The following is a 27,806-nucleotide window of genomic DNA, read 5'->3' on the forward strand; positions in this document are numbered from 1 at the left end:
ATGGCTGCATTCCAAACCAAAGTTATCCCTAATCCCATTTCTCAGCTCAGACATACTGTACTGTTCAGTGTTTGCTACAGTGCCACAGGATAATGAGACTACTGGCAGCAACTATTCATAGTGGGCTTAGAGGAAAAGGTGAAGATCTCAATACATTTATTAGCTATTGGTTCAGCCAAAAATTCACTTTAGCCCATACCTTAAACTGATTATCAGTAGTAGTAGTGACAGCAGTAGCAGCAGCTTAGTAAAAGTGTGATAAGTGTAAAACATATAAAAGTGTAATAAAATGACATCAGAACGTGGCTTGACTTTATTTATTTGTGTACTTATTATTATTGTTTTTACTATTTATTTTGCTCCATTAAGATTGCACTGATCAGTCCATGTTGTCGATGGGTGGCGGTATTTCCCCAGGTTTGCATCGGAAGTGAAGAAAAAATGTGCAGTGTGCAGTTTTCGGGCGTCAAATTAATAGAAGTATTAAAGGCACTTTTGCCTTCAAAATAAAAGTACTTGGCTTGACACCTTTAAGAAGATACTGGTTTAAGGCTGCCACTCATCACAATCATAAAACTATATTGAAATGTCGGAATTTTTATTAAACTGTACTAAATTAAACTTGGAAAAGAGTTCCCATATTTGAATACTCGAATAGGAAAAATTAAATTCCCCGAGCACCTTTTCCACCTTCACAGGCTACTGCAGTAAATACCTTACATACAACGCTAACGGGTATCTTCCACTTTTAAATCTCTATTTTACATTATAATGTAGCAAAACCTTTCGTTGTGCTACTGCAGGGAATGGCATCTTTTGTACAGTCAAGGCTATGTGCATCAAAACCAATGTGTAAATGAGAGATAGAACAAAACATTATTTATCAGAAAGCAATCGTGAAATATGTTCCTTATTATCCATTTTCTTATCAGTCTTTGCCAAGTATGGAAAAACTTGCCTACAATGATATTATTTTGAAAACCCTCACAGGATGTTGTGTTATTCAGGATGTCCTTACACATGGAGGACATCAGCGATGGATCATAACAATTGGAGCTAAACTCTAATGCTCCTTAAAGGCCACGCAAACTGTTCACAGAAGCGTATGAGGATGTGGGAAAAGTTTACGGAGTCCCACAAAAAGTCTGTACCGAGTCCATTTGTTCGGGTGAGGAAGCTGGAGGCTAATTTTAGCCGTGTTTGCTTGTTAGCATCTCCCCCTCAAGTCAATGCAAATGTACCAGAACAATGATAGTGTCGAAAGCTAAAGCAAGCAAAGATACAACTGGCCAGCTAGTTATTTAATAGTATCCCCATTAAGCAAATATCATATGCAAGGATTTCCCAAAATATAGGCATCATCACCAATTCAATCCTCACAGTCTTAATTGTTGTTTTATTTCTCTCTTGCAGACTCATGACAGAATCAGTCTCCACAAATCTTTTTTATGAGGGAGGCAGATGTGCCAGACCTGCCTAATCGGTTTGGGGGTTTTGTTGCCAAAATAAACCTACGCCTATTTACAATTTGGATTCAACGCTAGCAGCAGGAGGTCATATCTTGCAGCCGGGGGCGGACATAACCCTTACCTCGCCATGGCCACTGCACGCTTTCCCGGAAAGAGTGTGGATGTGGCCGCCGCCAACTGGACAGCTCAGTCGCTGGACCGGCCGCTGTGTGTCAACGGGACGCCGTGGATCCTGTACCTGCTGGAGGAGTGTGTGGATAATGTGTGGGAGTATTGCAGTGTGGTGATAGGACTCATATCCATGTTCTGTTTTCTGCTGTCCACCTTCCCGTAAGCACTGTAACGCTTGAAATGCTTATCATTCTTTATTAAATGTTACATATTGAGCTGAAACTTCTGAGACTTACTCTTAACTTAAAGTTTTTGATTTGTATTTATGGAATCAGTTTTATTCTATCTGTCTATCTAGGCAGGTCTATGAGGCCTATCGGAGTGGTAAAGTGGAGGAGGCCATATCTTTTGGCTTTCTTTTCTTCCTCTTCAGTGGTGATCTGACCAGCTTTGCAGGTTGCTACCTCACCAGCCAGCTGCCCATTCAGGTAAACAGATACACACACACACACACAAACTCACACAAATCCACTCAAGACATATGACCATCTAGCCTGACTGTTTCGAAACATTGTATATGTCACAGTCATTTCCTTTGTTGCAATGGGTGAGTGATGACATTTCAGACCAGCTGTGCTCGGGCCATTTTTTTTGCTGCAGGCTCCTTCTCATATTTGTGTTTTTACTGCTAACGCTGTGTTTGAAGCTTTGCAGTAAATTTGGAAAAACATTTAATTGGTTCGTAACTTCTGGGGTTTTGAATTCTTAAATTTGCTGAATTGAAAATGATGAAGTGTTACCAGTCACAACTACTAAAAGCGTGTTCTAATTGTAGACATATTTTCCCTGACCTTCATAACTCTGTCTTGATAGAGGGAACCACTTAACACCATCAACTCACTCATCTACTCATAACTGAAACATGTGATGACTCATGTTGTATAATGTGATATTTTGTCTAAAGTGTTTGTTCCCATGTCTCTCTCTCAGGTGGTCACGGTGGTGTTCTACATCTTCACAGACCTGATCCTCATCTCCCAGTTTCTCTACTATAAGATCAAGAACAGCTCCAGCAGAAGTAAGCTCAGATGTCATCTCTGCTCTTGCACTGGCGAGTCATGACTTTGCTGAGTCAGTGATGATCGTCCAGATTAGTGAAAGGTTTAACAATGAGGAAGGAAGTATTTCCTGCTGTTGACTCACTTGCTGTTTAAGGTGAACTGCTTAACATCAAGAAGTGAAAGTTAGGCTTTTCTGGCTTAGAGATACTGTCAGTTTTGGAACTTTAGCAATGATAAAACTTGATTTAATTCCCTGTCTGCATGTATAAATACGGCCATAAAGACTATACGCAAGTTAACTGTAAATGAAAATCTACAAGCATTCCCACCAGTTAGAGCTATGCCCTCAAAAGTGAGACTCTGTTCATTTCTTTTTTTCATATTGATGGGTGAGCTTACAAATGATGGTACCTCCAAAAAGTTGGTGCAGTTGCTTTATGATCTGAGTATTAACTCCATGGATCAGATAATTACAACGGGGATGGAAAAATCAGTTCTGTTATGGTATCAAAAGAGCAGCCGTCTGCTGACTTCAGAGATAACTGGGACACTTGATGAGTGGTTACCAGCAAAGCCGAAGATGATCTTTGTTACTTGTAAAGTCACCGATGCAGCAAAAATTAAATCCTGTCTGTTGCTTTTGTCTTGTGTAAAACAATAGGTATAGAAACTGTATATAAGAGTGTCAGCTGTATTTCGGCCAGTGCAAAGACTTGAATGCTTTTTTTATGAGGACCTATTTGCTTGTGTGTCTCTTCACTGTCAGTTCTTAGTTTTGTGTTATTTCTGTGAGTGCTCTAGAAAACCCTATGCTGAAGAGGCTGTGCTTCATGTGGTGTGGCACGGCTACGTTTGCTCTCCTGGCTTTACCCAAACTAATCATAGACAATAGTCCAACTTCAGACACCCAGGTAGGCTGACTATGTGCTGACTATACTGTATATATTTGCATGTATTTGTGTATGTGTGTAGATTTGATATTTCCATGGTTATTGGATACACACCAATTGTGACTGTGCTGTTTTTTGTGCAGTTGCACTATTCTGACCATTTCACTTCTCCCCGCGTCCTCATCTTTTCCAGAGTCCAACTACCTCTAAATCAGTGGAAATTAGTGGCTATATATGTGGATACCTGGCATCTGTCTTCTACCTCTGCTCGCGTTTCCCACAGCTTTATAAAAATGTAAGTAACTTTTGCTGTTATTCATTTGAAATAGGGAGTTTGTTTTCCCTTTATCCTGTAACGTTGTTTGTTAGTGAGCAGTGCCAACAGGAGATCTTACACAGTATTCTAACGGTCTGATTCCAGGAGGTCCATGGAAAAAGACACTTAATATATGTCCTTTAGTAATAAAAGTGTCTGTGTGTCAAAATGGGAACCAGACGTGGCAAGACAAAGGTGCTGTTGTGCTGTCGTAATGTCCTGGCTCAACTGCAGCTATTAATCACCAGAAGGGGGATCATCTCAGTTTGCCAAAGAAGCTTCTGGGGGCACACAAACAAACTCTCCCTCTTGTATTGTAAATCATTATTAGGATTTGTGCCGTAGAAACTCCTGCATGTTCAAATGTGTTTTTTCAGCCTGTAACATTTTCACTTTATCATTCATAGTGGCAGATTACTAAGCCAGTTTGGTGAAACACTAAAAATAGCAGCAAAAATAGTATTATTATTTAGGATTACCTTCAGTATAACTGTGGCAAACACTTGCAGCTTGCTTAGCATTGTTTGGCTTCAACCAATGTGGTTATCCGCAGGACATTCATGTTGGGTGTTGAACTCAGTTAGCCTGTATATTTCCACCACACGGACATAGCACGTCCTTCCTGCTGTTTGTGCTGAGTGACGCATTTGTCACTTTCTACATTTTGAACGAACTAACAGTGTAATCTTGTTCATTGTCCAGTGCCGCACCACAGACAATACAGTGGTTGTGAGCAGAATGAATTCATCATTTTGTGGAATGAGCACAAGTACACGAAAAGCAAATTAACTGTTATGAGTGAAACAGAAACCTGGTCTATTATTGATATGTACAACCTCAATTACAAAGCAGTTAGGATGCTGTGTGTGAACAGAATGCAGTGATTTGAAAGTCCTATTCAACCCAGGGTCTCTGTTGTTGTATTTTAAGATTAATAGCACGCTTTGCATTTTTAATGGGTGTTAATGGCTGCCTGGCCCATCCTTCCTTACAAAGGGCTGAGCCTTTCGAGGATGCTCCTGTCATGCCCAATTGTGATACCATCAGCTGTTACCAATGAACCTGTTCACCATGTATTGCAGGCATCGAATTCAGAATGAGTGTATATTTACGTTAGCGTAGTAAAACTTATCACTTTGAAATTCCATACCATGTGTTTATACTGTATTGAATTAAATATAGGTCAAAAAGGATTTGCAAATTATTGAATTCTGCAATCTGGATTATAGTACCCAACCTTTTCTTTTTTCTCTGACTTTGAATTTTCAACTATGCACACTATGAGTAAGTGGTGATACACATGAACAAAATGAACAGTGTTTACAAGTCCATGCAGCTCCTGTGCTGCTGTTTTCCATTTTAATGACTCACTGTGAACTCTGTCCATTCTAGTTCCAGCGACAGTCTACAGAGGGCACATCCTACCTGTTGTTTTCCCTGGCCATGATGGGCAATGGGTCATATGGGTTGAGCATTATCGTAGTCCTGCCTGCACTGAAGGGCTCCAAACAAACCTTCATCATCAAACATCTTGCCTGGCTCATTGGCAGCCTGGGAGTCCTCATACTGGACTTCCTAGTATCCTTCATCAGGTTGTAGCTGTGTTGAATACTTGTTTACATGCTGTTGCTATAACCATCACAGTTTGATGTGTCTGTCTTTGGATAGTCATTTGATATTTGAATGATCTGACCACAAATTTGAGCTTGCATGTCAGCATGTATTTAAAGTCATAGTTTTTGTTTTGTTTTTTTATTTCGAGAAGCGACCCACTGAAGGATTGTTGTTCAGTTGCCTGAGCCTGCATGATAAATGTGGGTGTGTAGAGTGAAGAAGCAGTTCTTGCCTGTCCATCATTACCACTACGCTCAGTGTCCAGCAGATCAGATTGTGGTTGTCCCAGGTAGCTTCCTGGTGCGAATGTGATCAGATGGGAATTTTTACACTTTGGTAGTTATTAAATCAACGAGACACAGTGTGTTAAGTAGTGTGCTTTAGAGATGCAGGTAGGTGAAATTTTGTAGGTTTGGACAGAGCCAGACTTGCTGTTTTTACCTGTTTCCAGTCCTTATGCTAAGCTGCTAGCTGTAGCCCAAAGTGTATTTCCCAAAATATCACAAACTTTTGCTTGAAGAGAAGACATAATCTGTGGTCTGTCTCAGATAGTTAAGCCTTACTGCTGTTAAAAAAGAGTACTACGCAAACCAATGTCTGAAATTTGTATGTGATATTTGTGAAAAAAAAAAGATTAGATGCCAATAAGAGGATGTTGCTAAACATGTTGTATTCCTGTAGGAACCTTAACCTTGTCAGGTGACTGTCCAGTTCATCATGTACAGGAAGAACTACTCTGCTAAAGGCAACACTCTGCTCAGCGTCCCAGAGGTGGAACCTCTTCTGTGTGAAGAGGAGGAACTGTCAGTGTTGTAGGACACAGAGTGTACACCAACCTGGATCGCTGAGTCAACAGCGCTCTGGTCGTTTTTCATCCTTCTGCGGGTTGTCAGTGGTCATTGATTTGTTTATGATTTTCAGATTGCAGAGGCATTGTAAAAGGCTCTAACAGCAATGATACTAGCAAGCAATTTTAGTGCACCTTCATATTCTTGATAGTGCTGTCAAGAAGACAAACGCTCTCTTCTATTGCATGTTGTAATAAGGTAGGAAAAGCTACAGAAAAAGCCCGTGTTTTCCTAAGGCTTCAGTTAAATGAAAGTACCACTTCATTTCTGGCTGTTTCTCTCAGGGCAGGCGGGTTAGTATGACTGACATCTTTTTCTGGTTATGAGTGCTGTCTGGTTTTTTTTGTCTTTTTTTGTTTTTTTTTTTGATAAATTCTTCCCCTGGTATTTCCTTATTTTGTTTTGAAGGGAATAACTGTATTTTTATTTGCCTGTGGAAAACATACACACCCACAGGAGGCTAAATCCCACATGTCTTTTCACAAATGCAAATGTCATGGATGAATGAAGTGCCTGTTTACCCATTTTTACACCGATTTGGTATTTTAGTGCCATAACGTACAGTTTTGCATGAGCACAGTAACGGAGGAGCCAACAGTAAGGTTTGTCTGTAAAGTTAGCTACGAGATAAGCAGCAGAACATTAGAACACAGACTTCTATTTCAAAAGGATGTTGCATTTCTCTGTTTTTTTTTGGTCCAAGCAAAATGTATTATTGTCCTTTTTTTAAACTAAACACAGTCTTATATATAAATGCACTGTACATCCCTTTCAGAACTGAATTATTTTAAGTTAAGCTACATTAGTAAACTACTGACGGTGATCTACAGAAACCACAGTTTGTCTTTGAAAATGCAGAGGGATCTGCAGATTTCCCTACCTCACGATAATGTGGTTGTGATTTCTTTCTCCCGTTGTGCATGAAGAGCTGGTTTGTAATTGGAGCTGAGTGCTTCATATGTGGAAACAGTCTGTGTGTATACAAAGGGAAAATTAAATCAAGGACACGCTGCATATAAAAATGTGAAATTTTCTGTCGTAGCATCTGCTTCAACATTTTAAGTGTATATAGGTCGATGTTATCAGGTTTACATGAAGAACATGACTGACTCCTTTTCCCGTCCATAGCTGTTCTTATTCTAGTCAGGTGATGCAATAATGTGGAATTATGTACGTGTGGGATTTTCTCTGACTTCAGTTACTGAAAAGGAAATGTATATTTTATTTCCAAATGTATGCAGTTAAAGTGAATGATCTGATTTGTTAATTCACTTCTTGCTATTTTTGTATTACATGATTCATACTTTGATCCCTTTGTTATTTCTTAATGAGCCTCTTCAGTCTAACACAGAAAGAACATTTATTGTATATTTTGCTACTGTACACTGTAGAACATCTAGTATTTATAAGACAGTTTTTACTGAAATATGAGACTGTTGCTAGGATGTATTTATTTTATTTAGATGGATTTTACTGTACGTGGTCCGTTATATTGCAGTACTAAGCTCTGAGCCAGGGTGCCAGGGTATGTTGACTGAAAATGTCTTCTGATATTTTCTGTGTGGAAAATTATACTGTAAAAAAAAAAAAAAAAAAACTGGAATAAACTGTAGTATACCGTGTATCACCAGTGGAGATATTTGTGGTGTTTTGGTGGGAAGGGCAAACAAACAGAGAGGCACATTTGTTTAAACCAGACATGTCTGAGCAAAAGACATAATTTTCTATGGCTATTAATCAAATGTCACATATGAATGCAGGCTATGTGCTGACATGGCACACAAAGAATTTTTAGCTCTGTTTTGTACATTTATGACTCCAAAGTGAATATTAAAACATCAGAGTAGTTGTTTTGAACATCATTACTTGTAGATTAAAGGAATGCTTTATGCTGTATTGTACTGATTTGACTAACTGCATGACTAATGCCATTAGTGGGAAATTTTATAAGGAATTACACAGTAATAATAATTATAACAATGATTTACAGTTTTATTTTTACATTTGTGAGTTGGCTCTTGGGGCTTGTAATCAACTGTAGTGGCTTGTAATTGAAAGTCGACATGCTGTGTTTTAGAAAGATTATTTACAAACTGTTTACACAGCATCTTAAGATGTTATCATCGAGATACAACAGGTCTTTGTAATGGTGAAATTACAAGTCTCCAAACTGTCCACCCCCTCACGACTCGCTGCTCTTTGATCGAGCTCTCTTGCGACCAATTGTTAAAATGTGCTCCTCTGAGGGCGGGAATAGGGAAATTTATGATTTTATTCGGAGGAGGGACTTCCTTCAGAGTAGCAGTTGGATGGCAGGCAGCTGCTGGGCTGACACGTAACTAAAGTTAAAGGTGTTATGGAGGCCTTGTCGGGTACTTGAGGTCTTACTTTTCCCTCAGGCGTTTCTGAATTGCGTCGGAAAAGTGAAGTGTTGCAGGGTGAAAAGAAGAGCAAAGCAAGCGGGAGTCGTCAGCCTCGGTTTGACCTGCATTTCAGCAGCGCAGAGCCGGAGTTTGACGTGAAGTCAAGGGAAAATCTGAGCGGTTACTTTGAAGTCACAGGAAAGAGTCGCGGGTGGATGTGGCTATGCTAAAGTAATGTTTACATGGGCAGACGTTAGCACTTAAACCGTGTTTTCTGCTTGGAAATGCTCGGGAAGTGACAGGAGAGGGGTCCCTTCAGTCTTCACTGGGAGGTACAAAGTTGAGTCGGAAGTTTCCAGCGGCAGAGACGGGGTTTTCTCGCGCAGACAGCGGGGAGGGGTACGGGTCCAACATGGGAAACGGGGTGTGCTCCCGGAGGCAGCGGAGGATCTTCCAGTGTCTCCTGCTGGTCACCGTGGTCTGCGGGATGTTGTACGGGGGGATGATATCGTATGAGATGCACAAACAGCTCAAGAGGACTGAGGCGATGGCACTGAAGTACCAGCAACACCAAGAGTCACTCTCGGCACAGCTCCAAGGTAAATATAAAACTTAAAACCTAACGGTGATGTGATTAAAGGTTGATCTGTCACCCAGGTGACAGAACTGTGTGACGAATATCAGCCAGGCTCCGCTCATAAAACTTCAGTTTTATTGTCGTCTTCCTTAATGTGAGACGGTTACACTTTTAAAAAACACTTTCGAGGACCTAATGCGATTCGCGACGAACTATGGTTCAGTTCGGTATCCAGTTGGCACCTTGAAACGTCAAAGTTTTCTCCTGTCATCTCAACCAAAAATACTCAATGCGTGATAGGTGAAACTGCATCAGTGTAGCTGTTCATTTGGGTTGGTAATGGTGCAATGGTTGGTGCTCTTGGTAATTTACCAAGAGCCTTCCATCACCTTTTTGACCATAGGTGGCCTTACAAGATATATATATATATATATATATATATATAAATCAAAAGAGAGTCCATTCTATTGAACAGTCTTCTTTTTGCATAGGCCTACTGTAAGGCTGAAATTAGACCCCACACTACCCAGTTTACTGCTGACTAGAGGCTATGACACACATGCACACACACACTTAAACACACACCTGGTTGTAGTCGCTGTGTCCCCAGGCTCACCTCAGCAGTGTACAGATTAGTATACCTTAAAGTCATGGGGTCAACGGGAACATCTGCGTCTGCCAGCCACAGCTGGAGAACCAGATGAGGAAAAGAGGGCACGGTTACCTTGGTTTCACGCAGTAGTTTGTGAAGCACACTACTACATGCAGTATTAAAGGTCTAGTGTGTAGAATTTAGGGGCAGAAATGGAACATAACGTTCATTTTTAAGTATAGTCACCTAAAACTGTAAAAAGTGTTTTTGGGTTTTCGTTATCTCTGAATAAAGATTTTGTATACATAGGGAGCAGATCCTCTTCCACCTCCTCGCACCACACAGAGACAGGGCCTTTCACATTTGTCAACAGACCTTTACTTTCTTTTTAAGGGACAGTGTGTTTGCAACCCTTGATTTTGATGTGGTCATGCTGTAGTTGTTCTAGTCTCCCTGTTATCTGCTTAGGTGTTACCATATAGATTTCAGTATGTTCATCATTGCATGTTTTAAGTTAGAGATGAAAATCATTTTGCAGATGATAATCATGTAAGCAAAGCTGTTATTGCAGCATAAATCGTTAGTAACTGTTGTACTGTAACATGTTAAAATGGATACTGATAACAAACTCAGTTTAGACTACAACTGACAATTATTTTCATAATTAATTCATGTGCTGGTTATTTTCTTTTCCTGGTCTGTAACATCTCAGAAAATCATTAAATTAAAGCAAATAAAAAATGCCTCCTACAATTTTTTAAAACTCAAGCTGATGTCATTAAGTGGCTTGTTTTATCTTACCTGCAAACCCTCAAATTATCATGATCCATGTAATTTGACATAAGAAAAAAGAAAAACAGTAAATCCTCACTACTGAGAACCTGCAGCTTTCCAGTGTTGATTTCTTTTGTCTGAAATGTTCAGTAATCAAAGTCGTGGAGAATCTTTATCGATTCATCAATTAATCAAATAATCATTCTGGCTGTATTATTCATTCCATACATATTATCCATATATCCATTCCTGTGTTTTAAATTTGATGGCAGGAAAACCAATTTGTCTTGCATTTCATCACATATTAATCTTTTACAGCATCACTAGCTGCGCTTCAAAATCTGATGAGATACCCGCGCTGATCAGATCTGATGGCATAGAGTCACCAGTCATGTAGTCACAGTCGTCAACACTGTGGCTACCAGTAAAATCTGCAACATTCACACTAGAAAATCAGTAGACAATGGACCAATGTATTTGCTTTATTGCCATGTTTGGACACATAATCGCGTAGTACACCCACAGTATGTGTCCCTAATTGTAAAATGTTTCTATTAAAAAAAAATCCTGAAGAACTTCCTCTTGCATGCCCCACCTCGAAAACACTCTTGTCCTACAGTGACCTTACTGATTTACTCTCTCCATATAAACACTCTTAAACACACACTGCTGTGCTGACAGGATGTGAGGTTTCGTGTCATGCCATTATGCCATCAGTTTAAAATTAACAGCTGGGCAGAGAGCCCACTCCTCCGTGGCTTCATCTATTCAGAATAAGGTTTGTGCCCACATCAGGGAGTCAGATAGTGTGTCAAGGTTTTAGACTCTGGACCTGTTAGTTTAACTCAGCCTTTGATCCACCTAACCAGCAGTCATCTCTGTCTGTGACCCACAGCCTGGTCCAGCAGGCCCACTATAGAGTGACCCATAAGCTCATATCTGTCATGTTTGTAAAACGTATGTGCATGTACACATAGGAAGGGCTTCGTTTGTTTTGTTAACATGTGAAAAACTGACAAATTAGAGTACTTAACAGTAAATCTGATTTGATAGTGTTTTGTAGTAGTGGTTAGGGCTTCCAAGATGGCAGCCATGTATGAGAAATGTGCAGGCTTTTTTATATTTATACCTCCACTGCATTAAGTTTCTTTTATGGTGTCATTTTCTAAGATAGAGGTGGTTGAGTCATGGTAGACAGCTGTTGTACATTTAGCAAGATAAAAGAAGGAACTGCTTCAAGTAAGGCAGTGTTCAAATGCCACCTCAATTGAATATCTGTTTTCCTTGAGCTAAGGAGCTTTGTGTAGTCGGTGTCAGGTCGGTATAATACCAGGGGCTCCTATTTCATTTTTCACAAAGCTGTTGTGTTCGGAGACAGAGAGCCTGAGAAGATAATATGAGAGTTTGGATGAAGTGGGTATTGCATTTTATCTCTCAACTTGTGCACCACACCCTAACTTTTATTGTGAAGTGATGGATCATTCAGCCAATCACAAGGCCTGGGCCACTTGATAGCCATGGCTGACTGTTGATTGCTGTTTTTGTGTCCTATATTTAGAGGTGGGCCATGGCTTAGGGGGCTGTTAGCCAACTGTATTGATTCACCGTTGCCCACTGAAACCACAGGCTGGCAGTTGTCAGTCATTTAAAATGAGCAACTGGCACTTAGTGGTTATGCATGCTCTCTAACAAATGTGTCCCTGTGATTTTACACCCATTCACTCCCTCGCAAACTCACAGACACATCATTGTTTATATGTCATTGGCAAAACATTAGTCAAGTGGAATAATCTCAGCCATCTTTAAATGAGTGTTGTATTTTTATTTATTTTATTTATTTATTTATTTTACCAGTGCAGTTGTCATCTGGTGTTTATTGAAATGAACAAACTCATTATGGCAGACGGAATGGTTTGGTTTTTCTTCCCTTGAGACAAAAGGAAATAGAGTAAACTACTAAATAATACTGGATATCATCAAAGTACAGATGACTTGGAAAAAAAACCCAAATCAAAGCTCACAACAGAACGCATCTGTCAGAAGCTCCCATGAACATTAAAATGTTACTGAAATCAAAATTACATTTCATTTTTAGAATTGGTTCGTAGAATTTTTGTAAGATTGTTCTGGGCTCTCAAATATCCAGATTTCTTTGCTTTACCACTTTAATTATGAAGTCCATTATTTCTTCAATGAGGAATTGAGTTTTCTTGCTGGGTTTCCACCAATTTCATTTTAAAAAAAGTCACCCGAAATGTGAAAACTCACACGACCCAGCCTGTGTCTTGCATCTTAACCTTTCTGTGTTTATGTCCAGTTTTATGTACAGTGTTAGTATGGAATGCTGAATGCTGCTCAAGGAAGCTGTGTGGGTTATGTTTCCCTTCCATCACTTAAGCCTTTGATCACCCAAGCAAAATAGATAAAGTGTTCATGAATCATTCATACAACACTATGTGCATTGTTAGAATAAGTAAAGATCTGTGTCGGATCTCACTCATTTCCAAATTGAATTGTGTGTGTGTGTGTGTACACTTTTACACAAACACTCCTCAAACAAAGTCTTGGAGCCTAATTCCCTGTGTGATTGATAGTATTCACGGTTCACACCACTGGCCAACAAACCAGTAGGTCAGTAAAGGTCACCACCATAGAGAGCTCCCTTGTTCTCTCTCTGCTGATGCACTCTAAATGCACCATGAGGGAGATGTTTCATTGATCTAGGTAGGTGAACGTACAACAATATATACTCATTCTCAGGCTCATTGTGAGGTTTGAATGAAGATGAGGGTTGCTGTCAACTGAATTGAAGGTGTATGCATTGAAGGTGTTAGGAATGCTTGTTTTTAGCAACAGTAGTCTACTAAATCACCATTTTTACAGTGAGAATATTCATTATTGACTGGTGAAGTCTCATGTAAATGTATGCAGCGGAGTATTTGTAGTTCATGGAGTTATGCTGTAGGGAAGAGTTTGAGTCAACTCCAAGGGGATTTAGAAAGTCTTACTTTGGATTGTTGTGTTAAAATGTGAAGCACACAAACAAAATGTTTTTATCATTTTGACCAATTTTTCTTTTATTTTCCTTGATTTACCTTGTCCTTTTATGTTTTATAAGTAGCTGTTTATGTGAAGCACATAGAGTTTAAGTATGACAGTAATGACTTTGACTTGTGACACTATAATTATTATTATTATTTACACTTTTAATAATTCAAATGCACATTCAAATGACTTTTTAAGACTGTAGCTTCTTTGTGGCCATTACTCGACTTGTACATGTTGTCCCCTTGAGACAGGGTGTGTGTGTGGAGTGGCCCGAATTGAGCTAAGAGCAGCATGGCCTCATCTTTGGCATTTCTCACTGTTCTCACTGCTGAGGGTACACCAAGCAGAATAAAACCTCCTTAATCTCATGTAGTTGGGTGTCCATCTGATCAAGCTCAGAGAGGATTGAAGAAATCCATGCAGTAGGTTCAAATTTCAGGAGAAAGAATCTGGAAAGACATTTGTTTGAAGTTTGTTGGATTTCAGCCCTTTTTACAGGTTTTAAACTTGAAGGTCGCATTTTACTTTGACACAGCTGAATGATGTGAAGTTATGAACGTTATGCACAGCCATAAAACTTTGTGTCGACATTGAAAACTGATGAGGTCAGCACCCATTAATGCCTTACTGATTACTGTGTCTTACAGGTGATGGTTATTTGTAGGCACTTTTCAAAATGACGGTTACAAAGTGCTTCACGCAAAGCAAATAATACAAACAAACAGACTGGAATAAAATCAGTGAGCCAGAAACCAGTGTCCCTGGTAGTAAAAGCAGGACTGAATGAGTGCGGCTGGATGTCATTAGCAGTGCCACCAAGACACTGCCTGATCTCCACATATAGGTTCAGTGACAAGAATGACAAAGGTTTTTCCTGAATTTAATTATAAAATGTGTAGACATCTGTTCTGTCACATCTGCTAAACATTTAACCAGACAAAACAAATCAGAAGGGTTATTGGGCTTTAAGGGGAGATATATCTCGGTAATACCTGCATAACTACGAAAAGCAACACCATGTCTGTATATGATGTAAACAAGAAACATATTGATGGAAAATAAAATTGGTCCAAAAACTGAACCCCGAGGGACTTTAAATGTAATAGGAGTTAAACGTAAGTCGCACTTTGAAAAACTACCATATTAAAATTATGTTGTAAACCACTGCAAAGAAGTATCAGACATACCAGCACTCTGCTGAATTATTTTTGTCACGATGCCATGATACACTGTATGAAAAGCTGCACTTAAATGTCTCTGGCATCGGCATTCATTAAAAGGTTTCCTTAAATTTGTCTCTGAGAAAGCTGGTTTCTGTTCTTTTTCCAAAAACTGTATTATCTAACGGGGCTTTCAGAAGCTGCTATAAAACTATCTTTTGCAAGATTTTGGCATTAAACAGAAATTTGGAAACCTTGGCTATAAATATTGTAGACAGAAAGATCAAGGCCAAATTTTTTTTGAAAAGAGTCTAGAAGTAGTCAGGGAAACAGCCAGTGGAAAGTGTCGTTTTCACTGTAGAACGGATTGGGGACAAACACATCCCAGTCATCTGATAGAAATGTCAAGGACAGGGCATCAACTGTACAAGAAAAGGGTTTCCAGTGAAGCACGATGTCCTCTAGCTGGTCAAAGTAATTTGTGGAGGGATGGCTGAAAACGTAACAATTTGTGCAGGAAATGTCTGAAGGAAAGTGGAAAGGTTGAACTGTTTAGTGAAAAAGATTACATTACTCACCAGTAGATGAGCTTAAACCATATAAAGTATCTATCTTTTAAATGGCAGTCAACAACATTAAAAGTAGCTTTGGGATAGTGTTTGTCAGCAGTAATTAAATCTGAAGAATAGTGAGCGCTTGCATTCTTAACAAGCTCATTATGTGATGTCAACAGTGTCCTCATCTTTTCCCTGTGCACTGGGACTCTCATGTTTTTCCAGTGATGCTGCACCCTCCTGCTCTGGCTCCTTTGTTTGTCTTTCCTGAGCCAAGGTTAAAGACCTTATTTTTTAACCTTGTTTTTACAGGAGCAACAACATCTAGACTGGAGTTACAAAGAAAATTAAAACAATTTATCATTCTCTCAAACCGGCAATTGACCAAAAGGATTTGGAAAATATCAGCAAAAATCTAATATCGTAAACTGACACGTGTAAACACAAGAGTCTCAGTCCAGAACATGGTGTTTCAAAAAGTCAGAGAAAGCAACATTAGTCTGCCTTTGTTACAGGTTGGTATTTATAACTCATTGAAAACTGCCAAAAGCCCCTCCATGTCCATTAAGTCTGAGCTGACTAATAAAAGCATGTGTAGGGGCGCATAGCTCTGACATAAAACAGCCATCACCAGGCTACAACCATATCTTTACACGAATACAATCTAAGCTGAAATAATTAAGTAATTCAACGTAAAAGTCTTTTTTGAGATTATGTCAGTGAGTCTGAGTGGGCCTCAGATTAGAAAGTGTGACTGCTGAACAGAGTGCCTTGTTTTCTACCAGATGAAAAGAGGATGAAATGTTCTGTCTCGTTCTTACTCTTACACTCTTACAGTGTGTGTGTGTGTGTGTGTGTGTGTGTGTGTGTGTGCGCACTTCCTGCACTGTCTCTCCCCCTCAGTCTTCTAGTTTGTCTGTTTATCTTTGCCCTCCCTGTTTGTACCCTTACCACCCTTCCCTCTCTCTCTCTTTTTTCTGCTCATTCACTGTTTTCACAGTTACTTCTACAGTTGCTACAATATTTTACTCTTCTCCTTATATAGAAGATTTTGTATCAAACAGTTTATCCTGGAATCTGCTGCGTTGGTGCTCAGAAGAAGGAGAGTCAGAAAAGAAGAGATGACTTAGTATTAGGTTGTGTTGTGTTAGGCTGCTCTAGTTTTGGACAGCTGTTTAGTCATGCAGCTACCAGGGAAGTCCAAAACGCATTTATTCTTACACCAAGTGAAAGTCTTTTGTTTTCTGCAGTGCATTTAGAGTTCATGCATATGTACAACAAAAGGGGGCTTCCAACACAGAGCTGACATAAACCTTTGTAATCCAAGTAGAGAGAGTAGGGCTGCCCCTGACAAGTGTTTTCATTATCAAATAATCTGTTGGTTATTTTCACAATTAATCATTTAGTCATGTAGTCTAAAACGTGTCAAAAAAATTGTGAAAGATTTCTCATCACAGTTTTTCACAGCTCAAAGTGTCTTCTTTTGTCCAGCCAACAGCCCAAAACCCAAAGTCTTTTAATTTACTATCGCAATTGACTGCTATCCTGTCAACAAATCTGAAAAAGAATATGATTAAAGATGTATTTAAATCGAAATCGTGAAAAATGAATTTGAGTTAAATTTCATGTTTAAGATGAGTCGTAGACGTATTTACTCAAGTCATGGCCTTCGATTTTAAACAAGCTTTTAGATCAACCGGGGGTATTTGGAAAGATTGGTGGTAGCTAAACTAATTTTGGGGTAAAAAAAGGAGAATTTATGATTTGATTTTTTTTAAAAAAGTACATGCACATCATATGGAATCAGCTGTAACAACTAATTCAGGAATTTTTATGGACTGTGCAGGCGGTCTCTGAAGGATGGGCTGCAGACAAGTCAGCCATTACTTACTAATTTGTTGCATTGTTTGTGTTTGTGAGTATCTGTTTTGTGAGCTTCAGAACACTTTGTTATGCTGTGTTATCTCTGCTGTTACAGTGACCCTAATTCCCCACAGGGATTATTTAATCTTGAATCAGATGAAAGTAGAAAATTGGAGGGAATAAAATGAAGAGTCTGTCTAAGAGAGGAGGACAGCTGCAGAGATTAGAAGTGAATGTCAGGCCTAAAGTAGGATCTCAGATAAAGGTTATAAAGGAGCTTTGGGAAATGTTTTGTTTTGTTTCTTTATTATTAAAAACTAAGAATTATGTTCTAATTATTTACCATACAATCAGCTTTTGGAAACATGCTCAGACTGCTTGAGCTCTCCTACAACGTCAGCCTAAACCAAACTACAGTAGCACTATTTGTAAACACTTTGGTTGGGCCACCAGTCTTGTGAGGAATGCTACAGCAGAGGAGCTGTCATGTGCTCAGATCACAGTCTGGATGAATAAACCACGACTCGCTCTCATATCAGCCATGCAATGCACATCCGTTTTCTGTCACTTTCTGTTTGTGAGTGTTTTGTGCTGCATACCATATTTGTGTTACAGATTTGTTTAGTTTACCTTTCAGCCACACCAAACAGTTCACTAATCCATGTCTTCTTTCTCTCCATCTCCCTCACTCCATTTGTTACCTCTTTTTGCCTCTGTTTTTATATGTATAGTGGTGTATGAGCATCGCTCCAGGTTGGAGAAGTCTCTTCAGAAGGAGAGGCTGGAGCACAAAAAGGCCAAAGAAGGTGAGAGAAGTAACATCTACACTCAATGCTGACTCTCTGCTCAAAGGGGTTGTGGGAAATTCACATCTTCATTTGAGACATCCTGTGGTAGACAAAATTAGCATTCAGATATATACAATGATGCCTCTAGTATAATAACAATAATAATAATAATCATGATATTATTATTCTATGTGAACAGTATGGACATTTTATTTTACAATAAGCAAGTGATGTGTTAGAAGACTTCAGGGACTTTGGGATGTTTTTATGTATTGAGCTGTTTATGAAAGTGTTGGTTTGAGTTGTGATGGAGTTTACAAGACATGAACCCAATACTAATATCAGTACTCAGTCATTATCAGTGTTGTACTTTTTCTCTCCATCAAAACAAGTTACTTCTCAACTGTTTCACATTTCATTGGTTATAATCAACTGCAGTTTGTTATGAAAAATAATAATAAAACTGACCTGTGATGTTTGTCTATTCTAGATTATCTGTCTTACAAACTGGAAGCACAACAGTCACTCAACAAGGAAAAGGTATTTTTTTTCTTTTCCTTCCTTCCTCTCTTGTCACCTGTCCTCCATATTCTTCCGTTTGTTTGCATTGTCTTGTTCAACTGTAACATACTACATAGTCTTATTTTAGATGTGTATTGCAATGCATAAATACTGCTGCTAAAGCTGCATCTGTCAGATATAATTAATCTCTTCACCATTATCTGCTGTAACAGCAGTGCTATTGAGCCTGGACTGCAAAGTCACTAGTTTGCTTGTTTTTATGCCCCAACAGCAAGACAGCATCAGCAGATACAATTCTCTACAAGTGCAACACCAGATGCTGAAGGTATCGATCGTTGTAATCCCCTCAACACGTTAGTATGTCTGTGTGTGTGTGTGTGTGTGTGTGTGTGTGTGTCTGTGGGCTTATATGTAATGAAAAATCAAGACATAAACCGCAAGGTAGACAGCAGTGTTTTTTCCTCACTGTCAGAACCAGCATGATGACCTAAAGAAGCAGTATTATGAGCTGCAGGACCAGCACCATGTCGAAGGTGAGGACCACAACCGGCTGCTGGATGAACACAAGGAGCGCTACGAGAAACTGCAGCAAATGAAAGAGGTGGAAATCTCCCATCTCAAAGGTACTGATGACCACATGCACACACACACACACACACACTGTTAAACATGTAGGGAAAATACAGTCAGACTTTCTGTAGTTGTGTCATCATTAAACATTCTTTGTCTCCATCTTCTGACTTTATAAAATACTACATGTCTGAGGCCAAGTACAAGAGCTTTAGGTGCACAATTAGATCTAGACCATTCAGCATCTCCTCTGCCTCAAGTGTTATTACTTGAAACAAATTTCCCATGCTGCTACAGGATATTTGTACATGTAACTGTGTGACCAGTGCTTGGAACAGGGACATGAACTGACAGGTGTGATATGAGTCATGAAGATAAAAAAGAAGCAAAAAAACAAAACAAGCGCAAAGTTTTTCTAATTATTTTTGCAGATGCCTTGCAGTAGACTATTGTTCTTGTTCAGTGGGTCGCCTGTTCACACGCATGCTTTCTGCTGATGTGTTTGCTGTTTGTCATGGTGCAGAAAACGTATACAACCTGAGAGAGGAAAACAAACAGCTGAGGAAAGCCCATCATGATATTCACACACAGCTGCAGGATGCACAGGTGAGGCTCAGTTTGCTCTGTTTTGTTCTCCTCTTATTCATAGATTTTTAATTTCCTTTTGGTAGAGACCCAAAATGTGTCTGCCTCTCTGAAATTCTCTGTGAAACTATGAAAGTCATGTCACTCATGAAGATGTCCCAGCAAAATTTGGAAAAACACATTTTGTCTAAATATTTACTTTAAATGAAAGATTTTGGGCAGTAGAATGTAAGCCTTATATAAAAATAAATGGTTCATTCATGCTGTTTGGCTGCACTTGTTGTTCAGGTTCGCCATCAAGACCTGAAGACAGCCCATGACCAACTTGCACTGACGCTGGAAGACCACAAGAGTGCGCTGGCTGCAGCTCAGGTGGGACAGCAGCGCAGAGATGCCGTCTCATTGTTTTCTTTCCTTACCCGACTGATGATGAACTGCTGAATCAGAAGTATTTTGATCACATATTTTTTTTTTCCCATCAAGTATTACGAATCTTATTGCCTGGAGACACCAAAGACTCGAGGGAAGATTTTAACATTTAACTGATAGAAAGGCTGGAGAGTCGCATTTAAATGTTATGAGGATATATTTGGTTTTTTCTTAGCATGATATCAGTGAAGCTACAGAGACGAGGACAGTGTTAATGGTGACAGTGAGTGTCTATTACTGATTAAGAGCAACTAAAAGGTTTTCTTTCTTCACTCTGCATTCCTCCCAGCCTTACTTTAACCTTTACTTTCTCCTCAGTAAAGCAGAGAAAGTGTTTGTTGCAGTGGACTGTATAATCTCCAGTAGGGAGGAAATAGATGAAATAGATGCCTGAGGTCTTGCTTGGCTTTTGGGTAATTAGATCAGATGTTGCCGTTTCTCCCTGAGACTGACCTTTTGAAATGCCTGACTGGTTTATTGAACATACAGTACTCTGGTTGATTTGTTTGAAATGCTTTTCTCCTTTCTTTCTGCATTGATGAATACTCACTCTTATCTCCTCTCTTCTCTCCTCTCTTCCTCTCCCTCTTTCTATCTGTCTGCATTTGCTAATTTATTTTAAAGCCTGTCCTGTTTTCTCTCAGTGCTTCTGGTTGGATGGACACACACACACACACACACAACTGTTTTCCTTCTCTCCAGGGGTTTCGGTTTAGTTTGTGCTGTCAGAGCAGCACATGCATTCCAGCCAATCAGCCAGAAAGATATAATGGCAGGACAAAGAGAGGGAAGGAATTTAGCAAGCATTTTTTCCAAATTTAACCCCCAAGCCTGGTTAGAAAGAGTGAGTGTGTGTGTGGTTGGGGGGGGGGGGGGGGGGGGGTTAGCCACATTTAGCAGCATGGCTCAAGACTTGTCAGTGCCAGTCCGTTGGATGAACTGTATTTGTCCAGAATGAAAAATCTTTCGGCTGTTTCATGGATTGTTAGGTTAAGGTTTCAATTTGACCAGTACTCATTTTTTCACAAATACCTGCAACACATGTCATTCCCATCAGCCTTGGATGTACTTTGTAGTGCTAATTAGCAAATGTTAGAATGCTAACATGCTACACCATGATGAGGAAACATTAAATATTATACCTATTAAACTGATGTCAGCTGTGTCAGTACAGCCTCACAGAGTTGTTAGCACAGCTGTAGTGTAGCTGTAGCTGTGCTCTTGTTTCTGTGTAACAGCTGTGCTTAAGAGTTTTTGGATGCGTGTACTTCTCTCCCTACACAAACCAAAATATTTCAGTAGCACAGAGGATTGAAATTTTCCAAGTTTTGAAAGCTTACATCAAATGTATTTAATTTAGGCTAAAGTCCTGGAAGACAGCTTGTGCTGAGACAGTATTGACATCTTAAGCTTCTTTTTAAAAGGGGAAACTGCATTTTAGTAAGGTACCAACAGTATGCAACCTGTTCCACCACAAGTCCTAGAGTTTCATACATTTGAAGAATTTTCTCTCTTAGCCCTCCCGTGTTTGTGTATGTTGTTCCCTTTAGGTGCAGGTGAATGAATACAAGCAGTTGAAGGAGTCCCTGGACAGGGCGCCCAGTCAGAGACAACCTGAACAAAAACATATTCCTCAGGAGCAACAACCAGCTGCCATAGCACCCGAGTCCCATGTTCATGAAGGCCAGCAGGTCACAATACTGGAGCAGCTACACAAGCAAGAACCTGCTCATGAGGAGGATCACCAGAATCACCAGGACACTGAGTCCAGGGTAATGTGGAATTCTTTTGGATCACTATGTGATCAAAACTAAAGACAAGCTGTACACATGAAAATGTACAAATGTAATTCCTCATGTTTCTTTGTCCTCAGTTGGGTCATCAAGAGGAGGAGGTGCATGTCCAGTCCCAGCACACCTTGTCAGACAAGGAGGAAGATGGAGAGGGAGAGGCAGAGAGGAGGAGGGAGCTGGCAGAGGAGGAGATGGCTCAAGCAGGACAGCCCCAGAAGCTGGAGGAGGACCCGGACCAACCACAGGATGAGCAGCAGGAGGAAGAGGAGGAGCCAGAACCAGAACAGCCGGACGAGAACAGACTGGGCCGAGAGAGGCGCCAGGAACAGCCGGTCAGAACTGGTTTAGACCATTCACTCTTATCTAAACAGAAATGAAACAGGCATGGTCAGTCACTTGTCCTTTTCATGTCAAGGACATAGCTACCACTCACATTGAAGGGCGCATTATTTTAGCTTATTTCTAGAGGAGCCAGAATAAATCACACTTTTCCTCAGTGTTTTCTTTTTTGATTAATGACAGCTTGCTCTTTTTATGTTTTGCTCATTGTTTTATGCTGTCATTTCCATTTCTTGAAATAACTTCCACATTTAGGTCTCAAATGCTCAGCAGGTCTCTATGTTGGATTTACTCTTAATATTTTATTTATATTCTACATGTTGTTCCTTTGCATCTATTTGTCTTCTCAAAAGGGTTCCCATCCAGAGCTGCATCCCGAGGCCCAGCTGCAGCACGAGGCGCACGCCCAGATGGAACATGTGAAGTCAGCCTACGAGCAGCAGCAGGAGCAGCAGCGGCTGGAGGCTCGACGGGCTGAGGAGCGCCGGCAGATCCAGATGCGTCAGGAAGCTTTGCAGGTCCAGAGAGACAGGGTGCTGAAGGAGAGGGAGCAGAGGCTGAAGGAGGAACAGGAGAGAGAGCAGCAGCAGCACAGGGAGGCCGACCGACGGGAGCAGCTGCTGAGAGAGGAGCAACAAAGGTCAGATTTCAAGGCAGAATTGAAAGATGACTTAAAATCAGGTGCATAAGGAGTTTGACCAAAGTACAAAAAATGCATTATGTGCATTCTTACTGAAACTCAAAGGTATTGAGTTATGCATGTAGGTTCAATTATTTTGGTTGCTAAGCCAAGCTCATACAATGTAATTTGTTTCATTCAAATTGTTGAAAAATAGAAGAAAGAAAGTGAAAGTGAAATGAATTGAATTGACCGAAATGTGTTTTATTTTCAGTCGTGTCGTTTCATTCCTTCAGAAGTCACTTGGAGAAAAGGAATCAGCAGCTCAGTCTCCCATGGCTGTTGATTATTTTCTTAATTATCTTTGTTCTAAAGAAACATCAGAAGAAGCACTTACTTAGACCAGATTGATTAACCCGAGCCAATCATAAAATATCCTTCCTGCCACTCACAAAACTAATTACTCTCCGTTACACGCGGTAACACTCACATCCACAATGCAGGAGAACATTTTTGATGCTTTGATTAAATTTGTGCAAAGTTGAAAGAGTCCTTAAATGCAGATGTGTCTGCTTAAGAGCAAACCAGAACAGTTTTTTTGTATATAATAAACAGTATTTGACACCATTACCACTAGATGTGTATCAAAAGCTCAAAAGAAGGCTGTTATTAAACACACTGTTGTACAGATGCACATGGCTGGGCATTAATAGCTCTGTTTTGATGTAGCCTGTGCTCTTTTGACTGCCCTGTTGTTATTAGGAAGAAGACTGAGTATGAAAATATGGACAATGATATTGTTCAAGGAGAAGAGGACCGTCACGCTGGGGATGAAGAGGGTGAGACAGAGAGATTATCTGGATCAGCAGTCAGCTACTAAACAATGCTTATTATTACATCCTCTTAAAATACACTGCTAAATGTGTTGTGTGTGTGTGTGTGTGTGTGTGTTAACAGAGAGGGCGGTTCATATGTTACATGAAGAGGAGGAGAAACAAGAAGTGGATCACAAAGTGCCACCACATCCGCAGGTGACAGTCTGTTCATCCCGCTCGCTCCACCTGTTCACGCACGCGTCCTCATAGTTTGTCTGTCCTCTCAGCTAACTCAGTCTCTTTAACATTCACACCAGTGTATCGTGTGTCATATGGGCGTTGAGCCATCCATCCATCCAGAAGTCACTTCTTTCATCCTGCCTAGCCACTGTCCCACACTGACACATTCATCTTCCACTTATCAGTCAGCCCTAGTGATCTATGAAGTCTCCTGAATACCAACAAGGCAATTAATATAACACTGAAGTACACTAACTGCCACAATCATTTTTGTTCTGCCAAACACATTTAGTCGTTAATCCTCCGCATTGCCGTTTTATTGCATCCATTTCATCACATCTGTTGCTCTTATTCTTTTGTTAATGCACCATATATGTTCATATATTAATATAAAATATTGCGTATCTTCCTCACTCTTTAATTCTGTGTTATTTCACCATGATCTCCTCTTCTGCAGGGTGCTGTAGATGGCGAGCTGGACCCCGAGGACGACCCCAACAACCAGGGAGAGGACGAATTTGAGGAGGCTGAGGATGAGCGACCGCAGCACAGGGTCGCAGAAGAGGAAGAGGAGGGGGTAGAGGAGGAAGAGGAGCCGGCAGCACCAGCCCAGCACAGAGACACACACCAGAGACCCGAACAACCCGCTGTGGAGGAGCAACTGGTGGTGAGTGAGGGGCCAAAAAATAGCAACGGGTCAGATGTACAGAAGTTACCCTCAGCATCAGCAGCACAGACTGCAGAGATTACAGCGGGAGGAAAAATGAGTGCTGGCACAGGAAGAAAATGAGTGGCCTGGTGTAACTGAGTGGTCACATCTGGGGAAGAATCTAGGATAATAAATGATCTAACTAACTTGTGTGTTATTTGTGCATGTTCAGATGGCTGGAAACCCAGATCAACAGGAAGACACGCTGGATGACCAGTACCAGGAGGACGTCGAGGATGAGGTGTGTAACACTCGCGCTTTGACCCAAATCCTTTTACTCTATTTTATGCTATTTTACTCCTAAAATGATTTTTATTCTTTTGTCTTGTTGTTCTGAAGGCTCAGGAGGACATAGCAGGTGGGCAGAAGAGAGAGGGGGTGGAGGAGGAGGAGGAAGGAGAGGATCCATATAACGAGGAGAACATAGAACAGGTGGGTTCTTCAGTAGGGAAGCAGAGTCAGGGGATTTCTAGCTTTTTCCACTTAAATTCTTTCAGAGCTGCTTTCTATTTTCATAAACCAAACTGGTCATATATATTTTTAATTAACCATATACCTGCCATAGGACCCATTTCTACAGCTTAACTGAGGAATCCAGTTTTGGTTCCTGGGCCTTCTAATATTTTCCTGTCCCAGCAGGTCACAATTACATCACACCCCAAAACAGTTTCAGTAGAAAGCACCTGTTGTACAAAAATGTTTTGTTATCACATTTGGAAAGTAACATTTACAACACTGATGTATTAGATGTTGTGTCAGCATGTGTGTGTCTTTGTGTGCGCGCCTGTGTTTTGTCCCTGTAACTTGAACCTTATCCGTGTGTCCTGGTAAATGAGGGAGATCAGGTGTGGGGTCTGTTGGGGTGTCATGTTACCACCTGGGCTTGGTTTATTTAAATTATCCTGAGAGGAAATCTTTTTGGAGAAGCTCACACATTTTCTAGCTTTAAAATCTACTAGAGTTGATACAGTATTTTTGCTACTCTTGTTTACACAGTGTTGTAAAATGGGCACCCTGGTCCACTAGTTCGTCTAAGATGTGATATGATCCCCAGAGCTGAGTAATGTGCAAACCTTGTGAAAAGCAGCAGTAAAGCTTACTGTAATGTCCTGCAGCGAGACATCTGAATTCCTCCTGTTCTGTTCTGTAGCTGACCTTGACTCCTGACCTCCTTGGAGAGTGACATTAATATATTTATGCTCACCATACAGTCAGGCCATACAGTCAGTTTTGTGTATGTGAAGATTAACATGTCTGATCATTTTATCTCAAGGTCCCAGCCTGTAGATATTATAAAAGATGTGAGATGTGTTAAATAAATAACACTTCTTTTACTGACTTGAGTTTCATGCTCAAACCCAATCACCTATTGAGTGGACATACTTATGTTTCTCCGTAATTTGAGCTCAGTGGAGCGTTCACTCATTCAGCTTCATTCATCCACTGTTGTGCAGTTGCTCTGGCTGAGGTGTTTCAGTTCTAGTCATACACAAAAGAATTAAACTCCCGTGTGTTACAATCCTGCAAACAGACAAGCGGGAAGCATGCTAGTACTTGAGGCTGCACATGATGTGAAGATGTAGATGTGGAAACAAGATGTGTAAACATATTTTTTTTCATTTTGTTTGTGGTTGTCTCCTAATCCAAAAAGACTTAAAATCATGAGTTTAAAAAAACAGTTGGTGAGGCTAAGAGGTAAACATGAGGACACATAATTTCCACAAGAGTAAAATTGTCATGAATACAGGTAAATTTCTAAAATTAAAAAATAATAATAATAATCTAAGATTTGCATTTAAAGGTCATTAAATGGTCTTCTCTGTGCCTGGTATTTGCTCTAGGATGAAGTAAAAAACCAGGAGGGACCAAGAAAGGAGGGGGAAGAGAATTACGAAGAGGAAGAAGAGGCGGCAGAGGAGGATGCGGCCGGTCGAGGCAAGGGAACCAATCGGAGGGCAGAGATGTAAACTGGACACAGACTTTGACCAGTTGCAGGGCTTTGTTGGCTGCCCTTGGAGCCTGCCGGGTCTTTCTTTCCCTTGTTTCCCAAAGGAATAAAACCATCAATCCAATCAGGAAAACTGGGATATTATTGCCTGAAAGATGGGATGCTATTCCAAACAGGATGGAACTGAACAGCCTACACTGTGGAATCTGTTGGGTGGAAATCAGACGCATACTGTATTTTTATTATTATTATTTTTTTTTATTATTATTCATTTTCTTTTCTTGTCTGCTCACACGTCTGCCTGATTGCCTGATCAGTTTTGTGACAGCGGAGAGGCAGAGAATGTATTTTCATCATCTGCTGTCTTTGAGTATGTGTAAAGAAAGCAAAGATAAATTATGTTATTCTAATGTCCTCATGTTCAGGATTTATATGTATGTTTTATGCAAACCGTATTGTTTGTAGAGCTCAAATTTTTAATTTACGTCCTGTCATTCCAAGTCGATCAAGTTGTTTTCCGTTATTTATTGTTGATTGTAACAACTCTGACAATCATAAAAAGGTGCAACATGTTCTTGTCTTTCCCCTTACTGAACTGGTTTGTTTCATGATGACTTTTACATCTGCATGGGAGTGTTTTCACTGGTTACCTCTGAAATTACCAAATGCCAAAAGAGACATTTATGATAAAAACATTCTGTGCTCAAAGTGTCACACTGACATGTGCCTTTCCATTCTCGGAAACTTCCTCTGGCTCACCAGTCATTTTACATTTGTAAATTCATTTCAGTAGAGCAGGAGAGTAGGACTCTGTGCACGCCAGTCAGTGCTGAACTCTGTGCACGCCAACAGTGCTGCAAATTGCTTCAGCATAGCCTTAAACAGTGGACGCTCTCTCTCTCATGTCGACTGCTGGTGTGATTTAAATTCGCGAACTTCATGCAATTTACTGCAAAATCTTTAGTCTACTGTACAATGTGTCGTAAAAATAAATGCTGACAATTTGTACATTTTTCCGCCAGTTAGATTTGATACAAAAATTGTATTGATGATTGTATTGAACCGTGTGTGTGTGTGTGTGTGTGTGTGTGTGTTTGGAATAAAGGGGTCAGTTCTGTACTTCATTCAGTACTTTCACCTTTCGGGAGACTTCAGAGTTGGCAGTCTGCAGTATTAAATGGATACTGTGGTGGTAACTTAAAGGCTAAA

The 27,806-nt window shown here is 40.1% G+C and overlaps 2 protein-coding genes across 2 annotated transcripts; both read left to right on the forward strand.

The window, feature by feature from the left end:
- Window positions 1-993: 993 nt before the first annotated feature.
- Window positions 994-7,931, forward strand: LOC124058969 (lysosomal amino acid transporter 1 homolog). The gene is made up of 8 exons (XM_046388620.1): window positions 994-1,168; window positions 1,414-1,799; window positions 1,939-2,068; window positions 2,571-2,658; window positions 3,443-3,552; window positions 3,725-3,826; window positions 5,240-5,425; window positions 6,161-7,931. Exons 2-8 carry the CDS (start codon window positions 1,597-1,599, stop codon window positions 6,275-6,277), a joined length of 936 nt encoding a protein of 311 aa, XP_046244576.1. The 5' UTR covers window positions 994-1,168; window positions 1,414-1,596; the 3' UTR covers window positions 6,278-7,931.
- A 641-nt stretch (window positions 7,932-8,572) lies between these two features.
- golim4a (golgi integral membrane protein 4a) lies at window positions 8,573-27,716 on the forward strand. Its single transcript, XM_046388619.1, has 16 exons — window positions 8,573-9,271; window positions 17,972-18,046; window positions 18,519-18,568; window positions 18,822-18,875; window positions 19,023-19,173; window positions 19,644-19,726; window positions 19,994-20,077; window positions 21,685-21,906; window positions 22,008-22,259; window positions 22,620-22,906; window positions 23,648-23,724; window positions 23,843-23,916; window positions 24,398-24,607; window positions 24,822-24,890; window positions 24,989-25,081; window positions 26,491-27,716. Exons 1-16 carry the CDS (start codon window positions 9,085-9,087, stop codon window positions 26,614-26,616), a joined length of 2,094 nt encoding a protein of 697 aa, XP_046244575.1. The 5' UTR covers window positions 8,573-9,084; the 3' UTR covers window positions 26,617-27,716.
- The last annotated feature ends 90 nt before the right edge of the window (window positions 27,717-27,806 follow it).

Source organism: Scatophagus argus, chromosome 5 (genome assembly GCF_020382885.2).
Source record: "Scatophagus argus isolate fScaArg1 chromosome 5, fScaArg1.pri, whole genome shotgun sequence".
NCBI lineage: Eukaryota > Metazoa > Chordata > Actinopteri > Scatophagidae > Scatophagus > Scatophagus argus.

Excerpts from the sequence above, each read along its gene's own strand:
- LOC124058969 (XM_046388620.1), top strand. The coding sequence starts at position 1,597 with ATGGCCACTGCACGCTTTCCCGGAAAGAGTGTGGATGTGGCCGCCGCC. Across the intron at positions 2,069-2,570 it reads CCAGCCAGCTGCCCATTCAG|GTGGTCACGGTGGTGTTCTA; the intron begins GTAAACAGATAC and ends TCTCTCTCTCAG. Across the intron at positions 5,426-6,160 it reads TCCTCATACTGGACTTCCTA|GTGACTGTCCAGTTCATCAT; the intron begins GTATCCTTCATC and ends TAACCTTGTCAG.
- golim4a (XM_046388619.1), top strand. The coding sequence starts at position 9,085 with ATGGGAAACGGGGTGTGCTCCCGGAGGCAGCGGAGGATCTTCCAGTGT. Across the intron at positions 18,569-18,821 it reads AGTCACTCAACAAGGAAAAG|CAAGACAGCATCAGCAGATA; the intron begins GTATTTTTTTTC and ends ATGCCCCAACAG. Across the intron at positions 23,917-24,397 it reads AAGTGCCACCACATCCGCAG|GGTGCTGTAGATGGCGAGCT; the intron begins GTGACAGTCTGT and ends CCTCTTCTGCAG.